Here is a 27,765-nt window from a genome sequence, read left to right on the forward strand (position 1 = left end):
AAAACTCTTAGAGGAAAACATAGGAAGAACACTCTTTGACATAAATCACAGCAAGATCTTTTTTGATCCACCTCCTAGAGTAATGGAAATAAAAACAAAAATAAACAAATGGGACCTAATGAAACTTCAAAGCTTTTGCACAGCAATGGAAACCATAAACAAGATGAAAAGACAACCCTCAGAATGGGAGAAAATATTTGCAAATGAATCAACGGACAAAGGATTACTCTCCAAAATATGTAAACAGCTCATGCAGCCCAATATTAAAGAAACAAACAACCCAATCCAAAAATGGTTAGAAAACCTAAATAGACATTTCTCCAAAGAAGACATAAAGATGGCCAAGAAGCACATGAAAAGCTGCTCAACATCACTAATTATTAGAGAAATGCAAATCAGAAGTACAATGAGGTATCACCTCACACCAGTTAGAATGGGCATCATCAGAAAATCTACAAACAACAAATGCTGGAGAGGGTGTGGGGAAAAGGGAACCCTCTTGCACTGTTGGTGGGAATGTAAATTGATACAGCCACTATGGAGAACAATATGGAGGTTTCTTAAAAAACTAAAAATAGAATTACCATATGACCCAGCAATCCCATTACTGGGCATATACCCAGAGAAAACCATAATTCAAAAAGACACATGCACCCCAATGTTCATTGCAGCACTATTTACAATAGCTAGGTCATGGAAGCAACCTAAATGTCCATCGACAGATGAATGGATAAAGAAGTTGTGGTACATAGATACAATGGAATATTACTCAGCCATAAAAAGGAATGAAATTGAGTCATTTGTTGAGACGTGGATGGATCTAGAGACTGTCATACAGTGTGAAGTAAGTCAGAAAGAGAAAAACAAATATCGTATATTAACGCATGTAGGTGGAACCTAGAAAAATGGTACAGATGAACCAGTTTGCAGGGCAGAAGTTGAGACACAGATGTAGAGAACAAACGTATGGATGCCAGGGGGTAAAACCGCGGTGGGGTAGGGATGGTGGTGTGCTGAATTGGGCGATTGGGATTGACATGTATACACTGATGTGTATATACTTGATGACTAATAAGAACCTGCAGTATAAAAAAACAAACAAACTAACAAAAAAAAACAACTAATACTAAACTTTCTTTGGGTTATTTGTATGGTAATATGTTAATATAAATGTTTCAGACATTACATGAAATTTCTAAAAATCTTATATGTTTTGGTGTAATGTTATAAGTCATAATTCTAGTTATTACTTTAAAATATATATCTCAGAAATAACTAAAAAAAAAAAAAAAAAAAGAATTCAGCACCACCAAAGCAGCCTTACAACAAATGCTAAAGGAACTTTTCTAGGCAGGAAACACAAGAAGATGAAAAGACCTACAAAAACAAACCCAAAACAATTAAGAAAATGGAAATAGAAACATACATATCGATAATTACCTTAAATGTTAATGGATTAAATCCTGCAACCAAAAGACACAGACTGGCTAAATGGATACAAAAACAAGACCTGTATATATGCTGTCTAAAAGAGACCCACTTCAGACCTAGGGACACATACAGACTGAAAAAAAGAGGGGATAGAAAAAGATATTCCATGCAAATGGAAATCAAAAGAAAGCTGGAGTAGCAATCCTCATATCAGACAGAATAGACTTTAAAATAAAGACTATTACAAGAGACAAATAAGGACACTACATTAAATACATTAAATTAAATACAAAGAAAAAATCAAGAAAAAATCAAAATACAGAAGAAATAAAAAATTAACAATTGTAAATATTCATGCACCCAACATAGGAGCACCTCAATACATAAGGCAATTGCTAACAGCCACAAAAGGGGAAACTGACAGTAGCACAGTCATAGTAGGGAACTTTAACACCCCACTTTCACCAATGGACAGATGACCCAAAATAAAAATAACTAAGGAAACACAAGCTTTAAATGATACATTAAACAAGATGGACTTAACTGATAGGTATAGGACATTCTATCCAAAAACAGCAGAATACACTTTCTTCTCACGAGCTCATGGAACATTCTCCAGGATAGATCATATCTTGGGTCACAAATCAAGCCTTGGTAAATTTAAGAAAATTGAAATTGTATCAAGTAACTTTTCCGACCACAATGCTATGAGACTAGATATCAATTACAGGAAAAAAACTGTAAAAAATACAAACACATGGGGGCTAAACAATACACTACTTAATAACCAAGAGATCACTGAAGAAATCAAAGAGGAAATCAAAAAATACCTAGAAACAAATGACAATGAAAACACGATGACCCAAAACCTATGGGATGCAGCAAAGGCAGTTCTAAGAGGGAAGTTTATAGCAATAGAATACTTCCTCAAGAAACAAGAAAAATCTCAAATAAACAACCTAAACTTACACCTAAAGCAATTAGAGAAAGAAGAACAAAAAAAAAAAAACCCCCAGAGTTAGCAGAAGGAAAGAAATCATAAACATCAGATCAGAAATAAATGAAAAAGAAATAAAGGAAATGATAGCGAAGATCAATAAAACTAAAAGTTGGTTGTTTGAGACGATAAGCAAAATTGATAAACCACTAGCCAGACTCATCAAGAAAAAAAGGGAGAACACTCAAATCAACAGAATTAGAAATGAAAAAGGAGAAGTAACAACTGACACTGCAGAAATACAAAGGATCATAAGGGATTACTACAAGCAACTATATGCCAATAAAATGGACAACCTGGAAGAAATGGACAAATTCTTAGAAAAGCACAACCTTCTGAGACTGAACCAGGAAAAAACACAAAATATAAACAGACCAGTCACATGCACTGAAATTGAAACTGTGATTTAAAATCTTCCAACAAACAAAAGCCCAGCACCAGATGGCTTCCCAGGCAAATTCTATCAAACATTTAGAGAAGAGCTAACACCCATCCTTCTCAAACTCTTCCAAAATATAGCAGAGGGAGGAACACTCCCAAACTCTTTCTATGAGGCCACCATCACCCTGATCCCCAAACCAGAAAAAGATGTCACAAAAAAAGAAAACTACAGGCCAATATCACTGATGAACATAGATGCCAAAATCCTCAACAAAATACTAGCAAACAGAATCCAACAACACATTAAAAGGATCATACACCATGATCAAGTGGGGTTTATCCCAGCAATGCAAGGATTCTTCAATATATGCAAATCAATCAATGTGATACACCATATTAACAAACTGAAGGATAAAAACCATGACAATCTCAATAGATGCAGAAAAAGCTTTCAACAAAATTCAACACTGATTTATGATAAAAACTCCAGAAAGTAGGCATAGACAGAACTTACCTCAACATAATAAAGGCCATATTTGACAAACCCACAGCCAACATCATTCTCAATAGTGAAAAACTGAAACCATATCCTCTAAAATCAGGAACAAGACAAGGTTGCCCACTCTCACCACTACTATTCAACATAGTTTTGGAAGTTTTAGCCACAGCAATCAGAGAAGAAAAAGAAATAAAAGGAATCCAAATCGGAAAAGAAGAAGTAAAGCTGTCACTGTTTGTAGATGACATGATACTATACATAGAGAAGCCTAAAGATGAGACCACAAAACTACTACAGCTACTCAATGAATTTGGTAAAGTAGCAGGACACAAAATTAATGCACAGAAATCTCTTGCATTCCTATACACTAATGATGAAAAATCTGAAAGAGAAATTAAGGAAACACTTACATTTACCATTGCAACAAAAAGAATAAAATACCTAGGAATAAACCTACCTAAGGAAACAAAAGACCTGTATGCAGAAAACTATAAGACAATGATGAAAGAAATTAAAGATGATATAAACAGATGGAGAGATATACCATGTTCTTGGATGGGAAGAGTCAATATTGTGAAAATGACTATACTGCCCAAAGCAATTTACAGATTCATTGCAATCTCTATCAAACTACCAATGGCATTTTTCACAGAAGTAGAACAAAAAAATTTCACAATCTGTATGGAAACATAAAAGACCCGAATAGCCAAAGCAATCTTAAGAAAGATAAACGGAGCTGGAGGAATTAGGCTCCCTGACTTCAGACTATACTACAAAGCTACAGTAATCAAGACACTATGGTACTGGCACAAAAACAGAAATACTGATCAGTGGAACAGGACAGAAAGCCCAGAGATAAACCCACGCACATTTGGTCACCTTATCTTTGATAAAGGAGGCAAGAATATACAATGGAGAAAAGACAGCGTCTTCAAAAAGTTTTGTTGGGTAAACTGGACAGCTACATGTAAAAGAATGAAATTAGAACACTTCCTAACACCATACACAAAATTAAACTCACAATGGATTAAAGACCTAAATGTAAAGCCAGACACTATAAAACTCTTAGAGGAAAACATAGGCAGAACACTCTATGACATAAATCATAGCAAGATCCTTTTTGACTCACCTCCTAGAGAGATGGAAATAAAAACAAAAATAAACAAATGGGACCTAATGAAACTTCAAAGCTTTTTCACAGCAAAGGAAACCATAAACAAGATGAAAAGAGAACCCTCAGAATGGGAGAAAATATTTGCAAATGAAGCAACTGACAAAGGATTAATCTCCAAAATATACAAGCAGCTCATGCAGCTCAATATCAGAAAAACAAACAACCCAATCCAAAAATGGGCAGAAGACCTAAATAGACATTTCTCCAAAGAAGATATACAGATTGCCAACAAACACATGAAAGGATGCTCAACACCACTAATCATTAGAGAAATGCAAATCAAAACTGCAATGAAGTGTCACCTCACACCGTTCAGAATGGCCATCATCAAAACATCTACAAACAATAAATGCTGGAGATGGTGTGGAGAAAAGGGAACCCTCTTGCACTGTTGGTGGGAATGTAAATTGATACAGCCACTATGGAGAACAGTATGGAGGTTCCTTAAAAAACTAAAAATAGAACAACCATATCACCCTGCAATCCCACTACTGGGCATATACCCTGAGAAAACCATAATTCAAAAATAGTCATGTACCACAATGTTCATTGCAGCACTATTTACAATAGCCAGGACATGGAAGCAATCTAGGTGTCCATCGACAGAGGAATGGATAAAGAAGATGTGGCACATATATACAATGGACCATTACTGAGCCACAAAAAGAAATGAAATTGAGTTATCTGTAGGGAGGTGGATGGACTTAGAGGCTGTCAGACACAGTGAAGTAAATCAGAAGGAGAAAAACAAATACTGTATGCTAACACATATATATGGAATCTAAAAAAAAAATGGTTCTGATGAATCAGGGGCAGGACAGGAATAAAGATGCAGACGTAGAGAATGGACTTGAGGACATGGGGAGGGGGAAGGGTAAGCTGGGACGAAGTGAGACAGTAGCACTGACATATATACAGTACCAAATGTAAAAGAGATAGCTAGTGGGAAGCAGCTGCATAGCCCAGGGAGATCAGTTTGGTGCTTTGTGACCACCTAGAGGGGTGGGATAGGGAGGGTGGGAGGGAGACGCAAGAGGGAGGGGATATGGGGATATATGTATATATATAGCTGATTTTCTTTGTTATACAGCAGAAACTAACACACCATTTTAAAGCAATTATACTCCTATAAAGATGTTAAAAAGAAAAAAAAGAATCTATCACCTTATGGCTAGAAGCTGACTCTATCAATGACATAAGATGAGTAAGGCTATCTCTTATGAGTCAACAATTTCAATGAGGGATAAAAAAAAATAGGGTCACCTTTTTTTGAACTACCAATTATTGCATAAGAAGTGGCTTGTGGCCCACTTAGAGGACTTTCCAGATTCTAATGCTCTCCTCCTGTTAATTTGCTGTATAATTCTTATTTATTTCTGTCTTTCTTTTGAATATCTTAGTCTTGATGTAGTTTTGTCCCCAAGAATATACATAATCGAAATTGAGTATAAATGAAAAGAATTGTGCTTTAATTTTTAATACGGCTTTGGAAAAACCATATTCAGTTGAAAAATATATCATGATCTTTAATTTAGAGTCTTAGGAAGAAGTGTTTCCCTAGATTTCTAGTCTGTATTTTTGCATTACTTTAAAAAAAAAAGTTTGTTTATTTATTTAGCTGTGCCGCGTCTTAGTTGCAGAACACGGGATCTTAGTTGCCACATGTGGGATCTTTAGTTGCCGCATGTGGGATCTAGTTCCCTGACCCGGGATTGAACCCGGGCCCCCTGCATTGGGAGCGCTGAGTCTTAGCCACTGGACCACCAGGGAAGTCCCTGCATTACTTTTTAAAATGTTCTTTTCATGAATTTACTATTACTTAACTGTTAACCTGGATTCTTAGATTTATATATGATTCAGATTGTACATATATAAAACAATTATTATTATGTTATGCACTGTGTCACTTTTTAGTTTACAGCACACCTTCACAAACTCTCACAACAATATTATAAGGCAGATAATAATAGCCACTTTTTACTGAGCACCAACTATTTGCCAAACAGATATCAAATTTCCAGTCCTCAAAATAACTTCGCCAAGTTTCGTACACTTCATGTTCCCTAAACATGAAATTAAGACGCAGAGAAGCTTTAGGAGGAATTAATACAGCTAAATCACTATAGAGCACATTTTCACTCTACCGGGGAATGAGGAAGATAGGTATCCCAGCTCAATGAAGATTTGTGGCGATTAAGGTGGAGGTAAGGTGTAGTTAGGTGATCAGTTCTAAGTCCTAACTCTAACCTTACTTTTAGGTTCCAGAATACAGCCTCAATTACATTGGTAACAAATGTATTATCAAAAATTGTCTGATTAAAGACACAGAAAATCCTATGCTAAATAATTGGCACGCTCAGCCCCAAAGTGAAATGAAGATCATAACATAGATGAAGAATTAGACAGACACATGTTAAAGGAGAAGAATCCATCTTGAGTTATGTCAACACTAAAATGACCTAGATGACTTAGAAAGAGATCCAGTCAAAACAGTTTAGAACTACTGTTAATTTTGTTAAGTGTGATAATTGAATGGTACTTTTGTATATTTAAAAGGTCCTTCTCCATTACAGATACACTCTGAAGTATTTATGGGTAAAATTACATGTTGTATGGGATTTACTTAAAAAAACTTACAGAAAAAAAGGAGGGGAGGATGTGGAAGCAACCTAAATGTCCATCAACAGAGGAATGGATAAAGAATATGTGGTACATATATACAATGGAACATTACTCAGCCATAAAAAAGAACGAAATAATGCTATTTACAGTGACATGGATGGACCTAGAGATTGTCATACTGAGTTAAGTCAGACAGAGAAAGACAAATATCATATGACATCACTTATATGTGGACTCTAAAGAAATGGTACAAAGGAACCTATCTACAAAATAGAAATTGAGTCACAGATGTAGAAAACAAACTTGTGGTTACAGGGGGGAGGAATAAATTGGGAGATTGGGATTGACATATACACACTACTATATATAAAATAGATAACTAATAAGAACTTGCTGAATAGCACAGGAAACTCTATTCAATACTCTAATGACCTATGTGGGAAAAGAATCTAAAGAAGAGTGGATATATGGGTATGTCTAACTGACTAACTTTGCTGTACAGCAGAAACTAACACAACATTGTAAATCAACTATACTCCAATAAAAAAAATAATTTAAAAAAAAGGATGGGAAAAGACGGATGACCTGATGGACAAAATGTTGGTAATTACTGAAACTGGGAATTCACTGGGGGCTCACACGGGGGGATCACTGCATTATTCTTTCCACTTTTGTGTGTGTTTGAAATTTTCCACAATAAAAAGTTTTAAAATATTAGGGAAAAAAAGACACAGCTTCCAACGATTTAGGTAGATTATAATAGTTATTGAAGGAAAAGAACATAGTGAACCTCAAAGAGTTGCAGGAGGTAGAAACACACAGTACGTGTTATTTGATCAATAAAATTAATCAGAAAGAAGAAAGTAATTATAAGTGTTGGGTCACAAATCAGAAGAATAGAAAAAGAAAAGTTTCAGAGATAAACTGGTTCTCTAGAAATAGGTTTAAATAATCCCTGAACCTCACTTTCACTCAACAATGGCAAGCAAACAGGACTTGATCAGGACTTCTTCAGAGAGTAAAAGTTAGTCATCAGATTGCAGTCAGCCCAAGTGGAAACTTTCCTTTAGACAACTCTTTTTTTGTTCTGTATGATGCTATTTTTACTAAAATAAGCTTCCCCAAGCAGCTTTATTTATCCTGTAGATTCCCCCTATTGTAGTGCGAAATGAATTCCTCTTGGTTAGAAATGTAGAAAAGGGCTTTCGAGTACATAACAGAGCTGAGTAAGTACGTAAGTAATATGACATTTACTAGACTTACGATCCTGACTACATGATTTTAACTCTTCTGAGCTTGTTCTCTTATTTCTAATGTGGAGATAATCACTATCTCAGAGTTTTTTGAAATGTGGTATATAACATATGCTGACTGATTTAAACTTTTACAGATATCGGGTTAAGAGTTTAAAAAAGAATATATCAGGATTCTGTCCAAGTTAAAACAATCAGAGATGAGGGTTCAGGTTCTAGTGTGACAGTAAGCATACAATGTTCTTCTCCATTAGGGGGTCATTTTGGTCTCCTCTTCCTTCTCCCCTGTACTCAAACACAGTTTTAACAGGTCTATCCTCTTTCTCAGAGGACAGGCACACACATTTACATTTAAATACATTGCCAAGAATGTAAAAGGTTGGGAGATGTGTTAAGGAAACTACATATTCTTTTATAAAGGATGTTTAAATTTGGTTTTTCTACGAGCATCTTCAGTTCTAGAATATACACACTGTATTTCAGACAATAGGTATGAAAATCAGGTACCTTACTGACTATATTAATTAAATTATAATCAGTACCTTAAGAATTTGGTAAGTAAATATCACTTTTAAGGCATGGTTTACCTTGAACTAACTCAGTTTCAGAACCTATGAAAGAAATCACCTCCATTTCTAGTTTATCACTAACCAGGGCTATAAAACATAACTGGGCAATCGTTGCAAGTTTCTCCTCTGGAGAAACAAACTGACCTTTGAGAAAAGACCTCCAGATACTGACAGTTAGAAGTCTCCCTACAATGAAGTGTACCATTTGAAAAGCCCCACACAATTACAGAGCCTCCAGATAACTTCATAGTGACTCACTCTCAAATAGGAATAGACAGCCAAGGTTCACCAGCCACCTGGAGGACAATGTCTAATAACAAAGAGGAACAAACAACAACAGCAAAGTGGCCCACAGGAACCCGAGACAATGTAGGACCCATAACAAAACTTAAAAGAAAAAGCCTTAAGTAAAATATTCTCAGAGAGATAAGAGACTACACTTATAGAACAAGAATAAGAATAGGGAATCATCAAAAAACAAGATAGAACTTGAGAAATTAAAATAACCACAATTTTAAAATTAAAGAGAAGAAAAAACTGGGGGAAATCTTCCAGAAAGTAGAATAAGGAGGCAAAGAAACAGAAACAGGAGAGAAAAGTAAATTATAAGATCAGTCTGGGAGGTGCAAACTTTGGCTAACAGGAATTCTGGGAAGAGAGAACACAGAGAAAAAGGCAGAAAGGAAATCTTCAAAGAAAAAAACACCTGATTTTTAAAACAGGCACATGTGTCATCTTGATAAAAATTTAAATTCGTTAAAAATTATATAGACGATCACATAGCTCAGAGTTTAGGCATTCACCTGCCTGAAGTAGGTATACGGACATTATTATATACTATTTTATACTGTTCTCTGGTTCTTTTTTTAAATGGATAATGCTGTCTTCTCATCTAAATTAGAAACTCTTCAAAGCCAGGAATAATATTTGCCACTCGCAGCAGGCACATATTCCATTTCTGATAAATACTTGTTAAACTCATTTGCTTTGAAGATGACTCGAGTTTGCGTTAAGCTCTGTGACTCCTTAAGAGGGTTCAGTCTTTCAGTCTTGGTACAAAAGGTAAAGGTCATTCTTAGCTAAAACAGTTACTTGAAACTCCAGGAACAACACTGAGAAGCCAGCTCTTACATCAAGTCTGAAATGAAGTCATTTTATTAAACAATGATAAACTTAAAGCCACTCAAATGGCCTTTGTTTAAATACCCTTAAAACTTTTGGCCCATTCAATCTTTTCAGAAAACTTGATCTGAGCCTCTACCCAGACACATAGTTCTACGGTACTAGTTAGTGGAATATGTAGGCTATGAATCAGACTCCACTGTGGAAACTAATCCTTGAGTCACAATCATAATATTCCATTGGCATCCACCCCAGGGACAAGGTATTCATTTAAGAGTGCCACTCTTTCATGCAGAGGATGAAGCATCAAGAAGCTTCCACTCATCATTACAGTCATCCCTCAAATATCCTAGTTTGGTTATCTGTGCAAGGCTGTCTGGTCACCCTCATCTAGATTCTACAGTCGTCTCTACCCCATTCCAAAGGGCTCCCTTGGCTTCAGTCATTAATTTAATAAATACTTTATTGAGTGTCTATTTTGAGCTAAGCACTGTTCTAGGTACTGAGGATATAGCGGTGAATAAGACAAAAAGTCCCTGATTTAGGGAATTACATTCTAGTAAATTAGAGCCCAGAAAAGATTACCCATTTGCTTAATCCCTTCTCTAGAACTCAATCAATTCTGGAAAATTTATCAATACATTTGCCTGCCTGCCTGCCTGCCTATCTATCTCCCTATCTTTAACTTCTTTCTTGCTATGCTTCCTTTTTCTCATTGCTTACCTGAAATGTTTAATGTCTTATTAGGCTCCCTGAATTTAGGCTAAGCCACAAGCAGCCATGAAGACCACAAAAACCCAGCTACCAATAAAATGTCTTCAACTGCTCCAACGGAAGAACAGTTCCTAAGATTTTCATATACTGATTTATGCTTGAGAATGGATATATACTTTTAAGTAGCATTACAAAGTTACACATAAAGGATTTTTAAACTTTCTCCTTATAGATCTATCGAAAGGATAGCTCATAAGTAAGCATTAATTATAGATGGTGTTTCATTTCATTACATAAGCCAATGTAAGATTCAAACATTCTCAGTAGTACCCTAAACTGGCACTGCTAGAGGAAAGTATATTGGAAAGATTTAAAGTGTTCACAAAGAGGAAGATAGAAGCTATTGCTTGAGTAAGCCAGAATAGTTAAGAAAAATACATTTCCATTGCATATTTTTCAAATCTCATGCTGAGAGGGGAAAAAGTTAATGTAGGCAACAATTTCAAAAACAACACAAACCAGAATTACAGCCATAATGAATTCAAGAGATTTCTTTAAGTAGAACTGCATGCCTTATAGACCAATATTTTTAACTTCTTAAATGAAACTAAAATGTAATCCTAGAAGATTTAATAGTCACAATTCTGCAAGAGTCATACTAAAGTTCTTTTGTGAGACAGGCAGACAATCTTGCTCTTGAATGTTTGTTGGTCCAAACAATCTCTTCTGCATCACATGGTCTCAATCAATAACTAGTCTAAATGTCCAATTGGATTTAAAACTCCTTGCAAATTATTTTAGCCCTGGCCACAGCATACCTATGGTTCTTCTTTATGTAAAAGTGGAAGAGGGACTCACTGGATACTTCAACTATGAATTGTATTACTTTTCTCATTTAAAAAAATTGTCTTAAGCCTTGCTTCTCAAAGTGTGTTTGAGGAATTAGCAGCATTGGTATGACCTGGGAGCATGTTAGAAATACGGAACCCTGAGGCCCCACCCCAGACTTACTGAACCAAAATCTGCCTTTTAACAAGATCTCTAGGAGATGTACACATACATGAAAATTTGAAAATCAGTAGTCCAAATGACAACTTAATAAGCCATTGTCCAGTTGCAATCCTTAAAGCATTAGAAGGCAGCTTACCAACAAATATTTGAAAGAGAAAAAAAAGGAAGTAGTCCTAGGAACTTCCCTGGTGGCACAGTGGTTAAGAATCCGCCTGCCAATGCAGGGGACATGGATTCAATCCCTGGTCCAGGAAGATCCCACATGCCACGGAGCAACTAAGCCCGTGCGCCACAACTACTGAAGCCCACGCGCCCTAGAGCCTGCGAGCCACAACTACTGGGCCCGTGTGCTGCAACTACTGAAGCCCACGCACCTAGAGCCCATGCTCCACAACAAGAGAAGCCACCGCAATAAGAAGCCCGTGCACCGCAACGAAGAGTAGCCCCAGCTCGCCACAGCTAGAGAAAGCCCGCGCGCAGCAACAAAGACCCAACACGCCAAAATAAATAAATAAAAAGAGCTATTTCATTAAAAAAAGGAAGTAGTCCTAGATAATATTATTTTAGCTATATCATAAAATGTTATACTCAGCTTTTGTAAGAGGGACGAAAGATAAAAATTCAGTTAAGAATGTTTCTGTACTTAATGAACATAAAGACATTGTCCATTGTACCACCAATATCCTTGATGTAAACTTCTTGCTCGGTAATATTTCGTCTATTAAGGTAAATCACAAAATGTTTCACAGTGTTATGGTTTTTATCTTAGATGTAATACATCTAATTCAAGAGAAGGCATGATCTCCACCACACCCCCCTGCCAAGATATCCTAGAACCCTGACTAGAAACATCATGGGATCTCTTGGTCAAGGTATTCTTTGTTATGACCCATCCATGAATTGGGCTACAAGGTATATAAACATGCTAGCTGCTTGCCCTTCCAAGTTCTCAGATCTGCTCTAGTTATATTTAAAAAGTTTTGTGAAATCTCAGCGAAGGTAAAATTGCTTTCTGACAACTGCTGCTATGTTGAGAATCTCCCCCCAGATATCTCACTAAACCAGGGCACATCGGCTCACCTCTTGTTTACAGGCTATCTCTAAATGTTGGTCTTCACCTGACCATAGTCTTCCAGTCTCCCACTTGGCCAACAAAGAATACCGAACCACACACTTGAGCAAGACTTCAGGAATTTTGTGTATATGCTGACAAGATCATTGGATGCCCTTCTCAGCACTCATTCACTCCTGCTAACCACCCTCCTGACCTCAATACGTTGGCTGGCCACACCCAGAGACTCTGCCAAGCCCCTTCTGCCCACACAGCCTCCGGTCCTGGCTTCTCCTAGTTCATCCTGTTCCCTGTCACCCATAACATAAAGGGAGAGTGGATCTAGAAGGGCCAGGCCTCACAACAGGTAGCACACGGTGGGCTCCATATGCTGGAAGAAGCTGGTGACAGCAAGACAGGTGCCTCTTCTCCGAGTCGTTTCTAGGAATAGGCCTTAAATCCTGAACTGTTTTCTACCTGGAAGCTCTATTTTTGTTTTGTCTTATTTTTGGTGGTAGGGAGGGGGAGGAGAACGTTAGGATAATGCTGCTCGCCAAGAGTTGTGACTACTCATAGGTGGTTTCACGCTTTCACTCCTAATTTTTTGTTCCCTTCATTTCATATTGCTCAGTCTCCATTTCAGTTTTCACTGCCGATGCTCACTTATTCTTTACTTCTAAGGTGAAAGAACAGAGAGCTACAGACCTTTTCTCCTAGAGAACAGGCTGCAATATCCTTGTGGACAGTTTGTCTTATGCAATTATAACCACATAATACCATGTCTTCTATATAATAGCCATTAAATATATACCTTGCCTACACTAACTCATGACTATTTTTATGACATTGAGCAAACAAGCTATGCCTGCTGTTTTTGCTTCCTCACCTGTTTCATTCTTTCTTCAACCAGGCTTTTACACTATGCTCCTGAGCCTACTTTTACTAAAGTCACCAAGGACCTCTTACATTCAGTGGATACCTAAATTCCATGGCACTGTATGCTGCTCACCTTGAACTTTCCCTTCCCTTGGCTTTCAGGCCTCCAAGCTCTCCTGGCCTCTCTGCTCCTCCGGTGGCTCTTTCTTGGTCTCCTTTTTATCTCCTTTTCCACTGTTTCTCCAAAGTTGGTAGTCCCCAGAATTCTGATTTATCACTCCTTCCATCTCACTTTCATGCTTTTTTCAGTTCATCCTTACCTAAGTCTTTGACTAGACTCATGACTCCCAAGCTACATTTCCAGCTCTCACTTCCCTCCTGAGTCCTGAGCCTGTATCTCCAACTATCCTACTTGACAGCAGTACTACCAGGGCAGCTTCTCAGTACAGAAACTTAATGACGCATGGTTTTTTCTTTGCCCTCCCAATCTGGCCCCTTCTCCTGAATTCCCTATCTTAGTTCATGATGTCACTATTCACCTGGCCATCCAAGTTAAGAAAACTTTAATTCACTTATAATCCATGGTGTCATAAGAAATTATCATCTAAAGACATAAAAGTGAGCACGTCACACTCTCAAATAACGACTTCCATTGCCTAACTATTATTGTTAGCAGGAGACACACTGCTTTCTTTCAGCATGAGGTGCTCCATGCCATGGGACTCCCACCCACTGCCAGCGTATCATCTCCTCCCACATCCCTGGACTCCCTGTGCTCGAGTCACACTGTATCTTTCTCACATTCTCATATACAGCTCTATTTTAGTACATCACACTTTAGACTGAATTTTTTTTTATCTACCAGTGTGTCTCTAACTAGAATGGGAGTTGCCCCAAGTAGAAACTGTGCTTCGGTATCTTTTATTCCCAGAGCTTGAGTCAGTGACTGGCAAACAGTAGGCACTCAAACATGTGCCAGATGAATGAATTAAAGACACATCTACAGAGAAATACAAAGTATTTCTGAAGCAAACAATTCACCTCCCTGAACCACCCTGAAATTAATATTTTAGCTCTTCAGTCCTAAGAAATGTACATATACATGCACACACCTCTCACCAGGTTTCTAAAACTGGTCATTAACATTGTTGCATTACAGTTTTAGGGTCAATACTTATAAACTATATTGATTTTTATAGGAAAGATTAAGTGTTCAAAATAAATTTAACCGAATGTCTCTAAATATTCTGCTAAAGTTAATAAAATAAGGACTAAGAAAATAATGGAACACTAAAAATAGTATATATTTAAAACAGTTATTTTGGGAAGAACAACTAAATATATTATTGAAATATAAATTCTTGACATTAGTTTTAAAGGCTTTGAAATAATTGAAACATAGTTTTTTAAAGTTCTTCTACACTAGGCTTAAGCAATTTACCTACCCAGGATTAAATAACAGAAAATAAACAAAAACGTTTATAATAAAAAGAAAAATGTAAAGTCAAAATTTCTGATAAAAGCATGCATATACATGAAGTATGGAAGACATATACAAGCTTAGGCAAATGCTAAGGTATTTTAAATAATAGGGCAATGAAATTTCTGAGCATCCTAACAATACAGGAAATTAAAAAAACAATAGATAGGGAAAAATAAAATAATAATAGAGCAAACTAACTATTGCACAGATTTTAGAAATCTGAATGGTAATTTCTGTAACTGTATAAAAACCATCTTAGCTCCTTAACCTATCTCTTGATCGAGCTGACAATACACACAATGTTAAAATATCAAATATCTACTTTCAGATCAAAAGTCATTATAAAGCCTTTACAAAAGTAATATTGTCTCTCAAAAAATATATATAATAAATATATGCCAGTTATTGTTATGCTCTTTGAAGGCAATAAGTGAAATCAACATTATTATGTGGAATACAAAGTCTCATCCTCATCCCAAGTTGTAAACAACACACAGAACCCCAGTCACAGATACAGGTAAAAGTTCTCACTAAATTTAAAAAATTAGCCAGTAATGAGCTGTTGATTATAGAGAGCTAGAAACTGGATACTATTCTCCTAGAGACTGGTAGCTAAACACAGAAGAAAAGAATCTGTAGACCTCTCAGTGCTTTAGAAACCAGGGTCCCTGACCAAAGCAGTGATTTAATTTCATGGCTGCTGGGTACAGATAGCTGACATTACTAAATGCTACTCTAATATCAACTTGTTAAATGTGAATCCAGACTCAGCATATCAGAATACTAACCCAGACTAACTGGAGTCATGGGAAATATTTTGGGAGCTGTTTATTTATAAATGAGTTACAATATACCACTATAATTAGATTAATATATAATTATTGATAAACACAGGATTATTTCTAAAACCCCATTATTGTTGTCACTGCTATGTTTAGAAAAAACAACATTACTATTTTCCTCTTAAAACAAGCCCTTGATTTACCACTAAACAATTAGATCAATTTAGATCCAGTATGTGTTAAATGTAATGGTCCTATATTGTTTACAATTCTTGTATAAACAGTTGTTTAATAAACATTAAAAGGAGGAACAATTTAAAGCTCTCCAGCAAATGACACACTTCTGAACTATTTTATAATCCAATAATCTATCAAAAAAAATAGAATCTGCAGAAAGCTAGGCATTTGGCTGTCACAAAAAAATATTTAAGTTAGCTTACCTAATTTTAAATAAAGCCAATAAAAGTGTATCTTTTAGCCATGCAAAAGGCAGTCACACTTTTTAAAAAAAACATTAAAAATACCATTTTTTCAAAAGCATCAACAACAACAAACTATAATATTACCACAAAATCAACTATTTAAAGGATATTTCTAGAAATATTTCTATGTTAATTTTTCCTGTCAGGTTAATTATTTCATTAAATGTAAAATAAATTTACAAGGTACATGTCATACAATTAGCAAACTATTAATGTATTTCTTCATAGTATCACTGAATTGCTTTTTTTTAGAAGACAAGACAACTGAATGGATTATAATCTCCTAACAGCTGGTGTTTTAAAAGTTTTGTAAATGGAATTAATAATTCTAAAACATACATCAGAATTTGAAATGTGATCTTTATTCATCCTCAGTAAAGTAGCTGCTTATATTAACATCTGGGCATTGGATAACAAGAATTATATTTATCAGACTTCAAAAGAGAAAACAAACCAGCAATTACTTAATATTTTATTTGCCCAGAAGTGTTAAAAGAATCTTTAATATTGAGTGATATTGTTATACAAACACAGATAAACAGATAAGTTTTTTTCCCCAAAACTATTATGTACTGTCATCTAGAATTGGTTTGGTCAGAAACATTTTTTTCATTTCCAGAAATCTGGCAAGATCTTCCAAATACAGAAATTTTAAAAATCTATTTAAGTTCAAAACACTTAAAATACTTTGGAAAGGCCAAATTACATTAAAAAACTGTTTTGGTTAAGATTCACTAGAGTTAAATTACTAATATAATAAAGCAAAATTACCAAAATAACAAATTAATTGGGTAATTAGAGAATTATGGAAAATACCTAGCAATTGAAACCAAATTTAAAAATACAAAATTTAGAATTCAATATTGTTGAGTGAGTTACATTTTAGAAGGCACACTTAACTGGTAGCTAAAGAAAAATAGGGTGGAAACAAAATTCCTGTGGTTAAGGGTATATACAAATGCAGATAACATTTATTTTTCCTCTGCTTTAAACATTCAGCATAACAGTTTTTATCGATGATCAAATAAATATATGTATTTTAAAGAAACATTTTCTCTATGTTCATTTATAAGAAGATTTTCACATTTTTATGTAGACTTTTTACTGTTTAATACTTTGAGTGGCTTTCTATATTTTACTTTTTTTCACAATGCTTAAGGAGGGGAGAATACTAAATGAGCATTTTTGAAAGTAGGAATAAAATACGGAGTTAGACATTAAAATACCATGCCACTTGAGGGGAAAACATACGAAAGCAAAATGTTATCAAATAAATTATTATTTATAGCTTGTTTTTATGCTACAGAAATGTTTTATGGCTTAAATCACTTTGGAAAGTTTTTTTTTAATACATATTTTCTACATTGATAAAATAACAAATAGAGTGAAAAACTACTGGGCATTTTTTCAGATTTACAAATATAAAGTTCATGACTACACGGTGCTTGTTAGCTAAGGACCAAGAAAATATATAAAGCTGCCAAGTTATAATAAATCTTAACCAAATATTTCATAGAGCCATTCTAGTATAAAATAACATTTACCAAGACCAAAGGAGACTTACCTTACAAGAATGCTGTAAAGAATTAGATAGTTCATTTGTGAAATCTCTGTTGCTGTCTCTTGTTAAATTATCAACTTTACCTTCATTTCTAGATGCAAACTTTATGAGTAATTGAGATGGTCCCCCCTTAGAACAATTGTGCTTAAGGCTGGATAAACAGGAAACATTTGGATAAGTTCCTCCCAATGAAATACTTCTTTGTAAAAAAGCATGGTTTTTGTTTATCTGTAAATGTGGTCTTTCCAACTGTCCATTGATATTTATTTGATAATCTACATTTTGGGAAGATGGTAAACATGCAGATGTCCTGTGCATAAGCTTAATATACTCTGAATCAGAATTAAGCTTAATTTCTGACATCTCTGGTCTACAATCACCATTTGCTGTTTCACAATCTAATGCAGTTGCTTTTTGTTGGGTGAAATGCACTGAAACGCAAGAATATCCTTCAGATGACTTTTCACAGACAGTCTGATTTGGACTATTATTTGCAATAACAATTTTCTTTTGTAATGAGCTGTGAAGAGGTTGTATGTCTCTTACTTCTCTGGGAGTACAGATTGTTTTAGATAACCGAAGTCCATTGACAGCTGTTGAAAGAAATCCCTTAGCACTACTGCCATCTTCATTGTGGGCAATTTCACTAGGAGAAATAATAAACTGGTGTGAGGTCTGATAGGATCCTTTGCTTGGAGGAGTACCTGTACTTGTTAGAGAAGTTGGTGGGGTATTTGAAGGACTCCTAGGAAAAATGACTAAGGATGAACAACGTTTTAGTGGAATTTTCGAGTTCCTGCTCACTGGCAATTTCATAATCTCTAGTCCACGATCCAGGTCATGCTGGACAAAGGGAACTGTACTTCTACTTCTCGAAAAAATTTCACATGGAGTAGTATTCCTGTTTGGCAAACTTCTATTGGAGATGCTGTCAGAAGATGAATTTCCACCAAAAAAGGTATCATCAGTTGGTGGAAAAGTATAACCACTGCTATCACTGATGATACTGTTGGTGTATGAACCTCCACTGGTAATACTTGTGCATGACCCATAATCACTACCGTTGCTGCTATAAGACTCATTCTCACTGGCTGAGAAGTGACTAAGGCTACCACTGCAAATGGCAGGACTGCTCAAGAGGTTACCATCATCCACAGCATTCAGTTCATTATCAACCACAGCACTGCCATCCTTCAAGACACAAGTAAATGAAGCATCATCACCATCAGCTAAGACATTGCCAGACTGAAGACATCCACTGTACCTTGTTGGCTGTAGTGAAATCTGCAGACAGCTGCTCTTTTTATTAACATTTTCAGGTGAAGGAACAGATGATCCTTCCTGAGACTTAACGTTTTCCTTTATTAACGGAGGTAGTGTAGTCTGTCTGGGAGTCAGCTTCATTTGAACCACGTTAGACGTTGAAATCCGTGTTGGTCTCGTGAAGCACATGTGAACACTGCTATCCAAATCATCTCCAGAGGTTTCTGACACAGGATAAGTATTGCTTCTTCTGGCTGCAAAGTGCAATCGTAAGCTTTGTGCCATTTGTTCTCATTTCCAAACATGTTAAGGGCTGAAAGTCATAACAAAGATCTCTGTCGGTAGACAGGCTAGAAGCAGCTGCACTGCATCGAAAGAAAAAATCATTTGTGGTGCCTAAAAGAGCTCAGAAGTCGTAGTCTTTATCCTAAGTAAAACCTTAGAGACCAGATATCACAGAAAGAAAAAGACGGTCCATTCCCGAGACTGACGTTTCCAAAATGTCTTGAATCGTCTGTAGTCAAAATGCCTTCACTTACAAAGCACTTGATTTCCAGCGACCTTTAAGCTGAGCTCAGCTGCAGCACACTGCCTCAAACACTGCCAACCTTGTTTCAATTATACCTTCTCCAATTTGCATGAATGAGTAACACAAGAACAACAATCTTCTAGCATTTCAAGTTGAAACAGTATTTTTTCACTCCAGCTCTACTAAATGAACATTTAACTATGCGAATCACGGTGCCTATGCTTTCTCCAGCAGAGTTTGACCACTAATATTTTTACCCATAGGGATAGAATTACAGGAAGTTGGTAGGAATGAAACTCCATGTAATTGAGTATCAAATCAAGGATTGAATTTCCAAACAGTCAATTTAGTAAACATAGAAATCTAGTCAATTTAGCCAATTTAGTAAAAATAGAAAGGAATATAGACTGTTAATATTTTTAAAATGAGTAAATTTAAACACGTATAAATTTGGAAATACCAAAACTTTGAGGTGAATTAAAACTTTAGCATTAAATCAAATAGATAAATATTTTAGCTTCCAAAACACTACGTTCTTATAAAAAGTGAAAGTTGAAGGATCGAAATACAAAATTAGCCTAGTAATACTACTGCAAAACTTGAGCATACATCTGAGGAAAAAAAAGTTTGAGAGAAGCTGTCACCAAGCATTTTCTCCTGTAATTTTAAGGCTTTTCCAGCCAAGCAGTACAGTCTTTAAATGATGCCATTTATATTTTGACTATTAAAACTCTGCCAAGAAATAGCCTAAGCAAACATTCCATTAAAAATATATGCAGATTAGACAGAAAAGCTATCCCCCAATATAGTTTGAGCACACAAGATATTTTATTCCACTGTCTCTGCAATTCATTCAGTTAAGAGAGTGTTGTGGTAGGTAAAGAAGTCTAAAAAGGATTTAACACATCAAATAAACATATCTCAATGCCAATTCTGTTCTGAAAAACTCTAAGAGCTCTTTGCTGCCCCCTACTGGTGCACTGAAACAATTCATTTAGTTGTTCGATATCTGTGAAGAAGTATAAACCATGCTGCATATTTCTTGATATAAACAAAGTACATACTTGTTTACATTTTTGAGTACTAGGACTGCCCTAGAGGTGGAATTACTTACCCACTGCTGATAAAGCTCCTGCAGGAGAGAACAGTAGACTGTTTGTCCTTTTAGATGTTGTTATTTTGTATATGTATTTTTCTGCTTTGTATTTATTTAACCTTTACTTTATTTTCAGTTTACTAGGTAACAGAAGTTTAATATTTTAATTTCTCCCCTAAATGTCATAGACCAAGGTTGGTATTCTATTTGAAAGAAACAAATTTATTTTTAAATAATACTCTAGGGTATATTTAAACCCCTTACCTGAATTTTACAGCTGGAACTCCAGTAATAAATATATACTGGCTCATTCATAGGAAAGTAAAAAGTAAAATAGTTCAGTTGTTTACACCACATGGTACTACACCCAAGTTGTATTTTTCTAAGTTTTTTTTCTAAGTAAAAGCAAATATGTAAAACATATACCTGCATTTTGTTTAAAAAAGAAAACAAGATAGATCTGTTCTCAATCACAATTTTCTAAACAGTGTTTTTAATCAATTAAGAGGACAAAATAGAAATATGGAATTTACTAAATTGTATTTCTGACTAGAATGAGATAGTACTATGTTTTAGAATGGGTACAATTATAAACTTAGTAATAAAATTATTATGCTATTTTGGTTTTGTATAATCTATTTTATGATTTTATAGACTTCAGTACATATTCCCTTATAATCTTGTTTCTTTAAGAAGCAAGAGTCCTAATCTTTTCACTATACCTTCAAATAACTACAGCAGCTTTCCTTCTTGAATTAAGTTAGGAATCTGATGACTCAAAAAATGGATCACTTCCAATAAGCTGATCAGTGAGATTAAACTGCTCATGCCTGTGGCCTAAAACTTCCAGTTAATAAGCAAATCTCCTTTGGTTGTTTTTTTTTTTTTTAATTTTTAAATTTAATTTTATTTATTTTTTATACAGCAGGTTCTTATTAGTCATCAATTTTATACACATCAGTGTATACATGTCAATCCCAATGGCCGAAATTCATCACACACCCCCCCACCCCCCACCGCTTTCCCCCCTTGGTGTCCATACACTTGTTTTCTACATCTGTGTCTCAATTTCTGCCATGCAAACTGGTTCACCTGTACCCTTTTTCTAGGTTCCACCTACATGCGTTAATATACGATATTTGTTTTTCTCTTTCTGACTTATTTCACTCTGTATGACAGTCTCTAGATCCATCCACGTCTCAACAAATGACTCAATTTCGTTCCTTTTTAAGGCTGAGTAATATTCCATTGTATCTATGTACCACATCTTTATCCATTCGTCTGTTGATGGGCATTTAGGTTGCTTCCATGACCTGGCTATTGGAAATAGTGCTGCAATGAATATTGGGGTGCATGTGTCTTTTTGAATTGTGGTTTTCTCTGGGTATATGCCCAGTAATGTGATTGCTGGATCATATGGTAATTCTATTTTTAGTTTTTTAAGGAACCTCCATACTGTTCTCCATAGTGACTGTATCAGTTTACATTCCCACCAACAGTGCAAGAGGGTTCCCTTTTCTCCACACCCTCTCCAGCATTTGTTGTTTGTAGATTTTCTGATGATGCCCATTCTAACTGGTGTGAGGTGATACCTCTTTGAAGTTTTGATTTGCATTTCTCTAATAATTAGTGATGTTGAGCAGCTGTTCATGTGCTTCTTGGCCATCTGTATGTCTTCTTTGGAGAAATATCTATTTAGGTCTTCTGTCCATTTTTGGATTGGGTTGTTTGTTTTTTTAATACTGAGCTGCATAAGCTGTTTCTATATTTTGGAGATTAATCCTTTGTCCGTTGATTCATTTGCAAATATTTTCTCCCATTCTGAGAGTTGTCTTTTCGTCTTGTTTACGGTTTCCTTTGCTGTGCAAAAGCTTTTAAGTTTCATTAGGTCCCATTTGTTTATTTTTGTTTTTATTTCCATTACTCTAGGAGGTGGATCAAAAAAAGATCTTGCTGTGATTTATGTCAAAGAGTGTTCTTCCTATGTTTTCCTCTAAGAGTTTTATAGTGTCCAGTCTTACATTTAGGTCTCTAATCCATTTTGAGTTTATTTTTGTGTATGGTGTTAGGGAGTGTTCTAATTTCATTCTTTTACATGTAGCTGTCCAGTTTTCCCAGCACCACTTGTTGAAGAGACTGTCTTTTCTCCATTGTATATCCTTGCCTCCTCTGTCATAGATTAGTTGACCATAGGTGCATGGGTTTACCCCTGGGCTTTCTATCTTGTTCCATTGATCTCTATTTCTGGTTTTGTGCCAGTACCATAATGTCTTGATTACTGTAGCTTTGTAGTAAAGTCTGAAGTCAGGGAGTCTGATTCCTCCAGCTCCGTTTTTTTCCCTCAAGACTGCTTTGGCTATTCGTGGTCTTTTGTGTCTCCATACAAATTTTAAGATTTTTTGTTCTAGTTCCATAAAAAATGCTATTGGTAATTTGATAGGGATTGCATTGAATCCGTAGATTGCTTTGGGTAGTATAGTCATTTTCACAATATTGATTCTTCCAATCCAAGGACATGGTATATCTCTCCATCTGTTTGTATCATCTTTAATTTCTTTCATCAGTGTCTTATACTTTTCTGCATACAGGTCTTTGGTCTCCCTAGGAAGGTTTATTCCTAGTTATTTCATTCTTTTGTTGCAGTGGTAAATGGGAGTGTTTCCTTAATTTCTCTTTCAGATTTTTCATCATTAGTGTATCGGAATGCAAGAGATTTCTGTGCATTAATTTTGTATCCTGCTACTTTACCAAATTCACTGATTAGCTCTAGTAGTTTTCTGGTGGCATCCTTAGGATTCTCTATGTATAGTATCGTGTCATCTGCAAACAGTGACAGTTTTACTTCTTCTTTCCCAATTTGTATTCCTTTTATTTCTTTTTCTTCTCTGATTGCCGTGGCTAGGACTTCCAAAACTATGTTGAATAATAGCAGAGAGAGTGGACATCCTTGTCTTGTTCCTGATCTTAGAGGAAATGCTTTCAGGTTTTCACCATTGAGAATGATGTTTGCTGTGGGTTTGTCATATATGGCCTTTATTATGTTGAGGTAGGTTCCCTCTATGCCCACTTTCTGGAGAGTTTTTATCATAAATCGGTGTTGAATTTTGTCAGAAGCTTTTTCTGCATCTATTGAGATGATCATATGGTTTTTATTCTTCAATTTCTTAATATGGTGTATCACATTGATTGATTTGCATATATTGAAGAAATCTTGCATCCCTGGGATAAATTCCACTTGATCATGGTGTATGATCCTTTTAATGTGTTGTTGGATTCTGTTTGCTAGTATTTTGTTGAGCATTTTTGCATCTATATTCATCAGTGATATTGGTGTGTAATTTTCTTTTTTTGTAGTATCTTTGTCTGGTTTTGGTATCAGGGTGATGGTGACCTCATAGAATGAGTTTGGGAGTGTTCCTTCCTCCACAATATTTTGGAAGAGTTTGAGAAGGATGGGTGTTAGCTCTTCTCTAAATGTTTGAAAGAATTCACTTGTGAAGCCATCTGGTCCTGGACTTTTGTTTGTTGGAAGATTTTTAATCACAGTTCCAATTTCATTACTTGTGATTGGTCTGTTCATATTTTCTATTTCTTCTTCATTCAGTCTTGGAAGGTTATACCTTTCTAGGAATTTGTCCATTTCTTCCAGGTTGTCCATTTTATTGGCATAGAGTTGCTTGTAGTAGTCTCTTAGGATGCTTTGTATTTCTGTGGTGTCTGTTGTAACTTCTCCTTTTTCATTTCGAATATTATTGACTTGAGTCCTCTCTCTCTTTTTCTTGATGAGTCTGGCTAATGGTTTATCAGTTTTGTTTATCTTCTTAAAGAACCAGCTTTTAGTTTTATTGATCTTTGCTATTGGTTTCTTTGTTTCTATTTCATTTATTTCTGCTCTGATCTTTATGATTTCTTTCCTTCTGCTAACTTTGGGTTTTGTTTGTTCTTCTTTCTCTAGTTCCTTTAGGTGTAAGGTTAGATTGTTTATTTGAGATTTTTCTTGTTCCTTGAGGTAGGCTTGTATAGTTATAAACTTCCCTCTTAGAACTGCTTTTGCTGCATCCCATAGGTTTTGGCTTGTTGTGTTTTCATTGTCATTTGTCTCTAGGTTTTTTTTGATTTCCTCTTTGATTTCTTCAGTGATCTCTTGGTTATTTAGTAATGTATTGTTTAGCCTCCATGTGTTTGTGTTTTTTACGTTTTTTCCCCTGTAATTCATTTCTAATCTCCTAGCGTTGTGGCCAGAAAAGATGCTTGATATGATTTCAATTTTCTTAAATTTACTGAGGTTTGATTTGTGACCCAAGATGTGATCTATCCTGGAGAATGTTCCATGTGCACTTGAGAAGAAAGTGTAATCTGCTGTTTTTGGATGGAATGTCCTATAAATATCAATGATATCTATCTGGTCTATTGTGTCATTTAAAGCTTCTGTTTCTTTATTAATTTTCTGTTTGGATGACCTGTCCATTGGTGTAAGTGAGGTGTTAAAGTCCCCCACTATTATTTTGTTACTGTTGATTTCCTCTTTTATAGCTGTTAGCAGTTGCCTTATGTATTGAGGTGCTCCTATGTTGGGTGCATATATATTTATAATTGTTATATCTTCTTCTTGGATTGATCCCTTCATCATTATGTAGTGTCCTTCCTTGTCTCTTGTAACATTCTTTGATTTAAAGTCTGTGTTATCTTACATGAGTATTGCTACTCCAGCTTTCTTTTGATTTCCATTTGCATGGAATATCTTTTTCCATCCCCTCACTCTCAATTTGTATGTGTCCCTAGGTCTGAAGTGGGTCTCTTGTAGACAGCATATAGATGGGTCTTGTTTTTGTATCCATTCAGCGAGCCTGTGTCTTTTGGTTGGAGCATTTAATCCATTCACATTTAGGGTCATTATCGATAGGTATGTTCCTATGACCATTTTCTTAATTGTTTTGGGTTTGTTTTTTTAGGTCCTTTTCTTCTCTTGTGTTTCCCACTTAGAGTAGTTCCTTTAGCATTTTTTGTAGAGCTGGTTTTGTGGTGCTGAATTTTCTTAGCTTTTGCTTGTCTGTAAAGCTTTTGATTTCTCCACTGAATCTGAATGAGATCCTTTCTGGGTAGAGTAAACTTGGTTGTAGGTTCTTCCCTTTCATCACTTTAAATATATCATGCCACTCCCTTCTGGCTTGTAGAGTTTCTGCTGAGAAATCAGCTGTTAACCCTATGGGAGTTCCCTTGTATGTTATTTGTCATTTTTCCCTTGCTGCATCAATAATTTTTCTTTGTCTTTAATTTTTGCCAGTTTGATTACTATGTGTCTCAGTGTATTTCTCCTTGGGTTTATCCTGTATGGGACTCGCTGCACTTCCTGGACTTGGGTGGCTATTTCCCTTCCCATGTTAGGGAAGTTTTCGACTATAATCTCTTCAAATATTTTCTCGGGTCCTTTCTCTCTCTCTTCTCCTTCTGGGACCCCTCTAATGCGAATGTTGTTGTGTTTAATGTTGTCCCAGAGGTCTCTTGGGCTGTCTTCATTTCTTTTCATTCTTTTTTCTTTATTCTGTTCTGCAGCAGTGAATTCCACCATTCTGTCTTCCAGGTCACTTATGCGTTCTTCTGCCTCAGTTATTCTGCTATTGATTCCTTCTGGTGTAGTTTTCATTTCAGTTATTGTATTATTCATCTCTGTTTGTTTGTTCTTTAATTCTTCTAGGTCTTTGGTAAACATTTCTTGCATCTTCTCGATCTTTGCCTCCATTCTTTTTCCGAGGTCCTGGATCATCTTCACTATCATTATTCTGAATTCTTTTTCTGGAAGGTTGCCTATTTCCCCTTCATTTAGTTGTTTTTCTGGGGTTTTCTCTTGTTCCTTCATCTGGTATATAGCCCTCTGCCTTTTCATCTTGTCTATCTCTCTGTGAATGTGGTTTTTGTTCCACAGGCTGCAGGATTGTAGTTCTTCTTGCTTCTGTGTCTGCCCTCTCCTCCTTTGGTTGTTAATATAAAATGAACCAGATAAATGTTTTCTCTTAGGTAAGCTTCACTATAAGCATCAGTTTCATGTCCCCTAACTAGATTCTAAGCTTCCAGAGTGTGAGGACCGCAACTAAACATTTCTTCTGATCCTCTTGAACTCATACTGGGCACAATGCAAGCACTAAGTAACACCAGGGAGGAGGTTGGATGGATCCAGCTACTACTTCTAAAGAAATATCAAAAAGTAGCCCAGCTGGATAGGAAGGAAGGATGCTTGAAACATTTGCAAAGAGGGCTTCAGCTAAGGAAAAGTAAGAAAATCAAATGCACTTCCTAGCACTCTAGTCTGAGTTTAAATTCTAGGAAGGCTGAACAGTTTGCATTACTGGCTCTGGTCTGGGACTGCATAGGATCTGTACCACTATTAGAGCAGTTATGTGTACAACCTGGAGAACCTGGGGTAGAATGAAGCCCTTCAGCCAAACAGATGCCAAGAGAGTAGCATCAACCCTAACCTCAAGGGTAGAAGAGCTGGAGAGTGGTGGCAGGCCTCACCTGGAAGGAGTCTATGCAAATCCTATGGAATTTCACATTCTAGAATGAAACAGATAATATCCTAGGATTAGACTGAAGCTCAGGACCCCACATTCTGAGATATTTGCTTATTGATTATCTACACAGAAAATAATGTGATTACCTACATGCTATGGACAGGCTCTGGAATAATACTAATCGTTGACTAGAACTTTGAAGGCCAATATCCACTGTGATGGGTAATTGCATGTGTTGACTTGGCTAAGCTATTTTGCCCAGCTGATGGGTCAAACACTGAACTAGATGTTGCTATGAAGCTATTTTTTAGATGTGATTAGCATTTAAATCTGTAGATTTTGAGTAAAGCAGAATGCCCT

General features: G+C 35.8%; 1 protein-coding gene across 2 annotated transcripts in view; it reads right to left on the minus strand.

Annotated features, from left to right (window-relative positions):
- NEDD4 (NEDD4 E3 ubiquitin protein ligase) overlaps nt 1-27,765 on the minus strand; it is a 147,567-nt gene that overhangs the window by 71,274 nt on the left and 48,528 nt on the right. Inside the window, exon 1 of one of the 2 annotated variants that reach the window (XM_082444959.1) lies at nt 18,012-20,787. The exons of the other annotated variant lie outside the window; for it this stretch is intronic. Coding sequence (XP_082301085.1) covers nt 18,012-19,556 — 1,545 coding nt within the window. The 5' untranslated portion in view covers nt 19,557-20,787. Of the gene's footprint in view, nt 1-18,011; nt 20,788-27,765 lie in introns of those variants that run through there. 2 annotated transcript variants of the gene reach the window in all.

This window comes from Balaenoptera physalus (genome assembly GCF_965194825.1).
Source record: "Balaenoptera physalus genome assembly, chromosome: 2".
Classification (NCBI taxonomy): domain Eukaryota; kingdom Metazoa; phylum Chordata; class Mammalia; order Artiodactyla; family Balaenopteridae; genus Balaenoptera; species Balaenoptera physalus.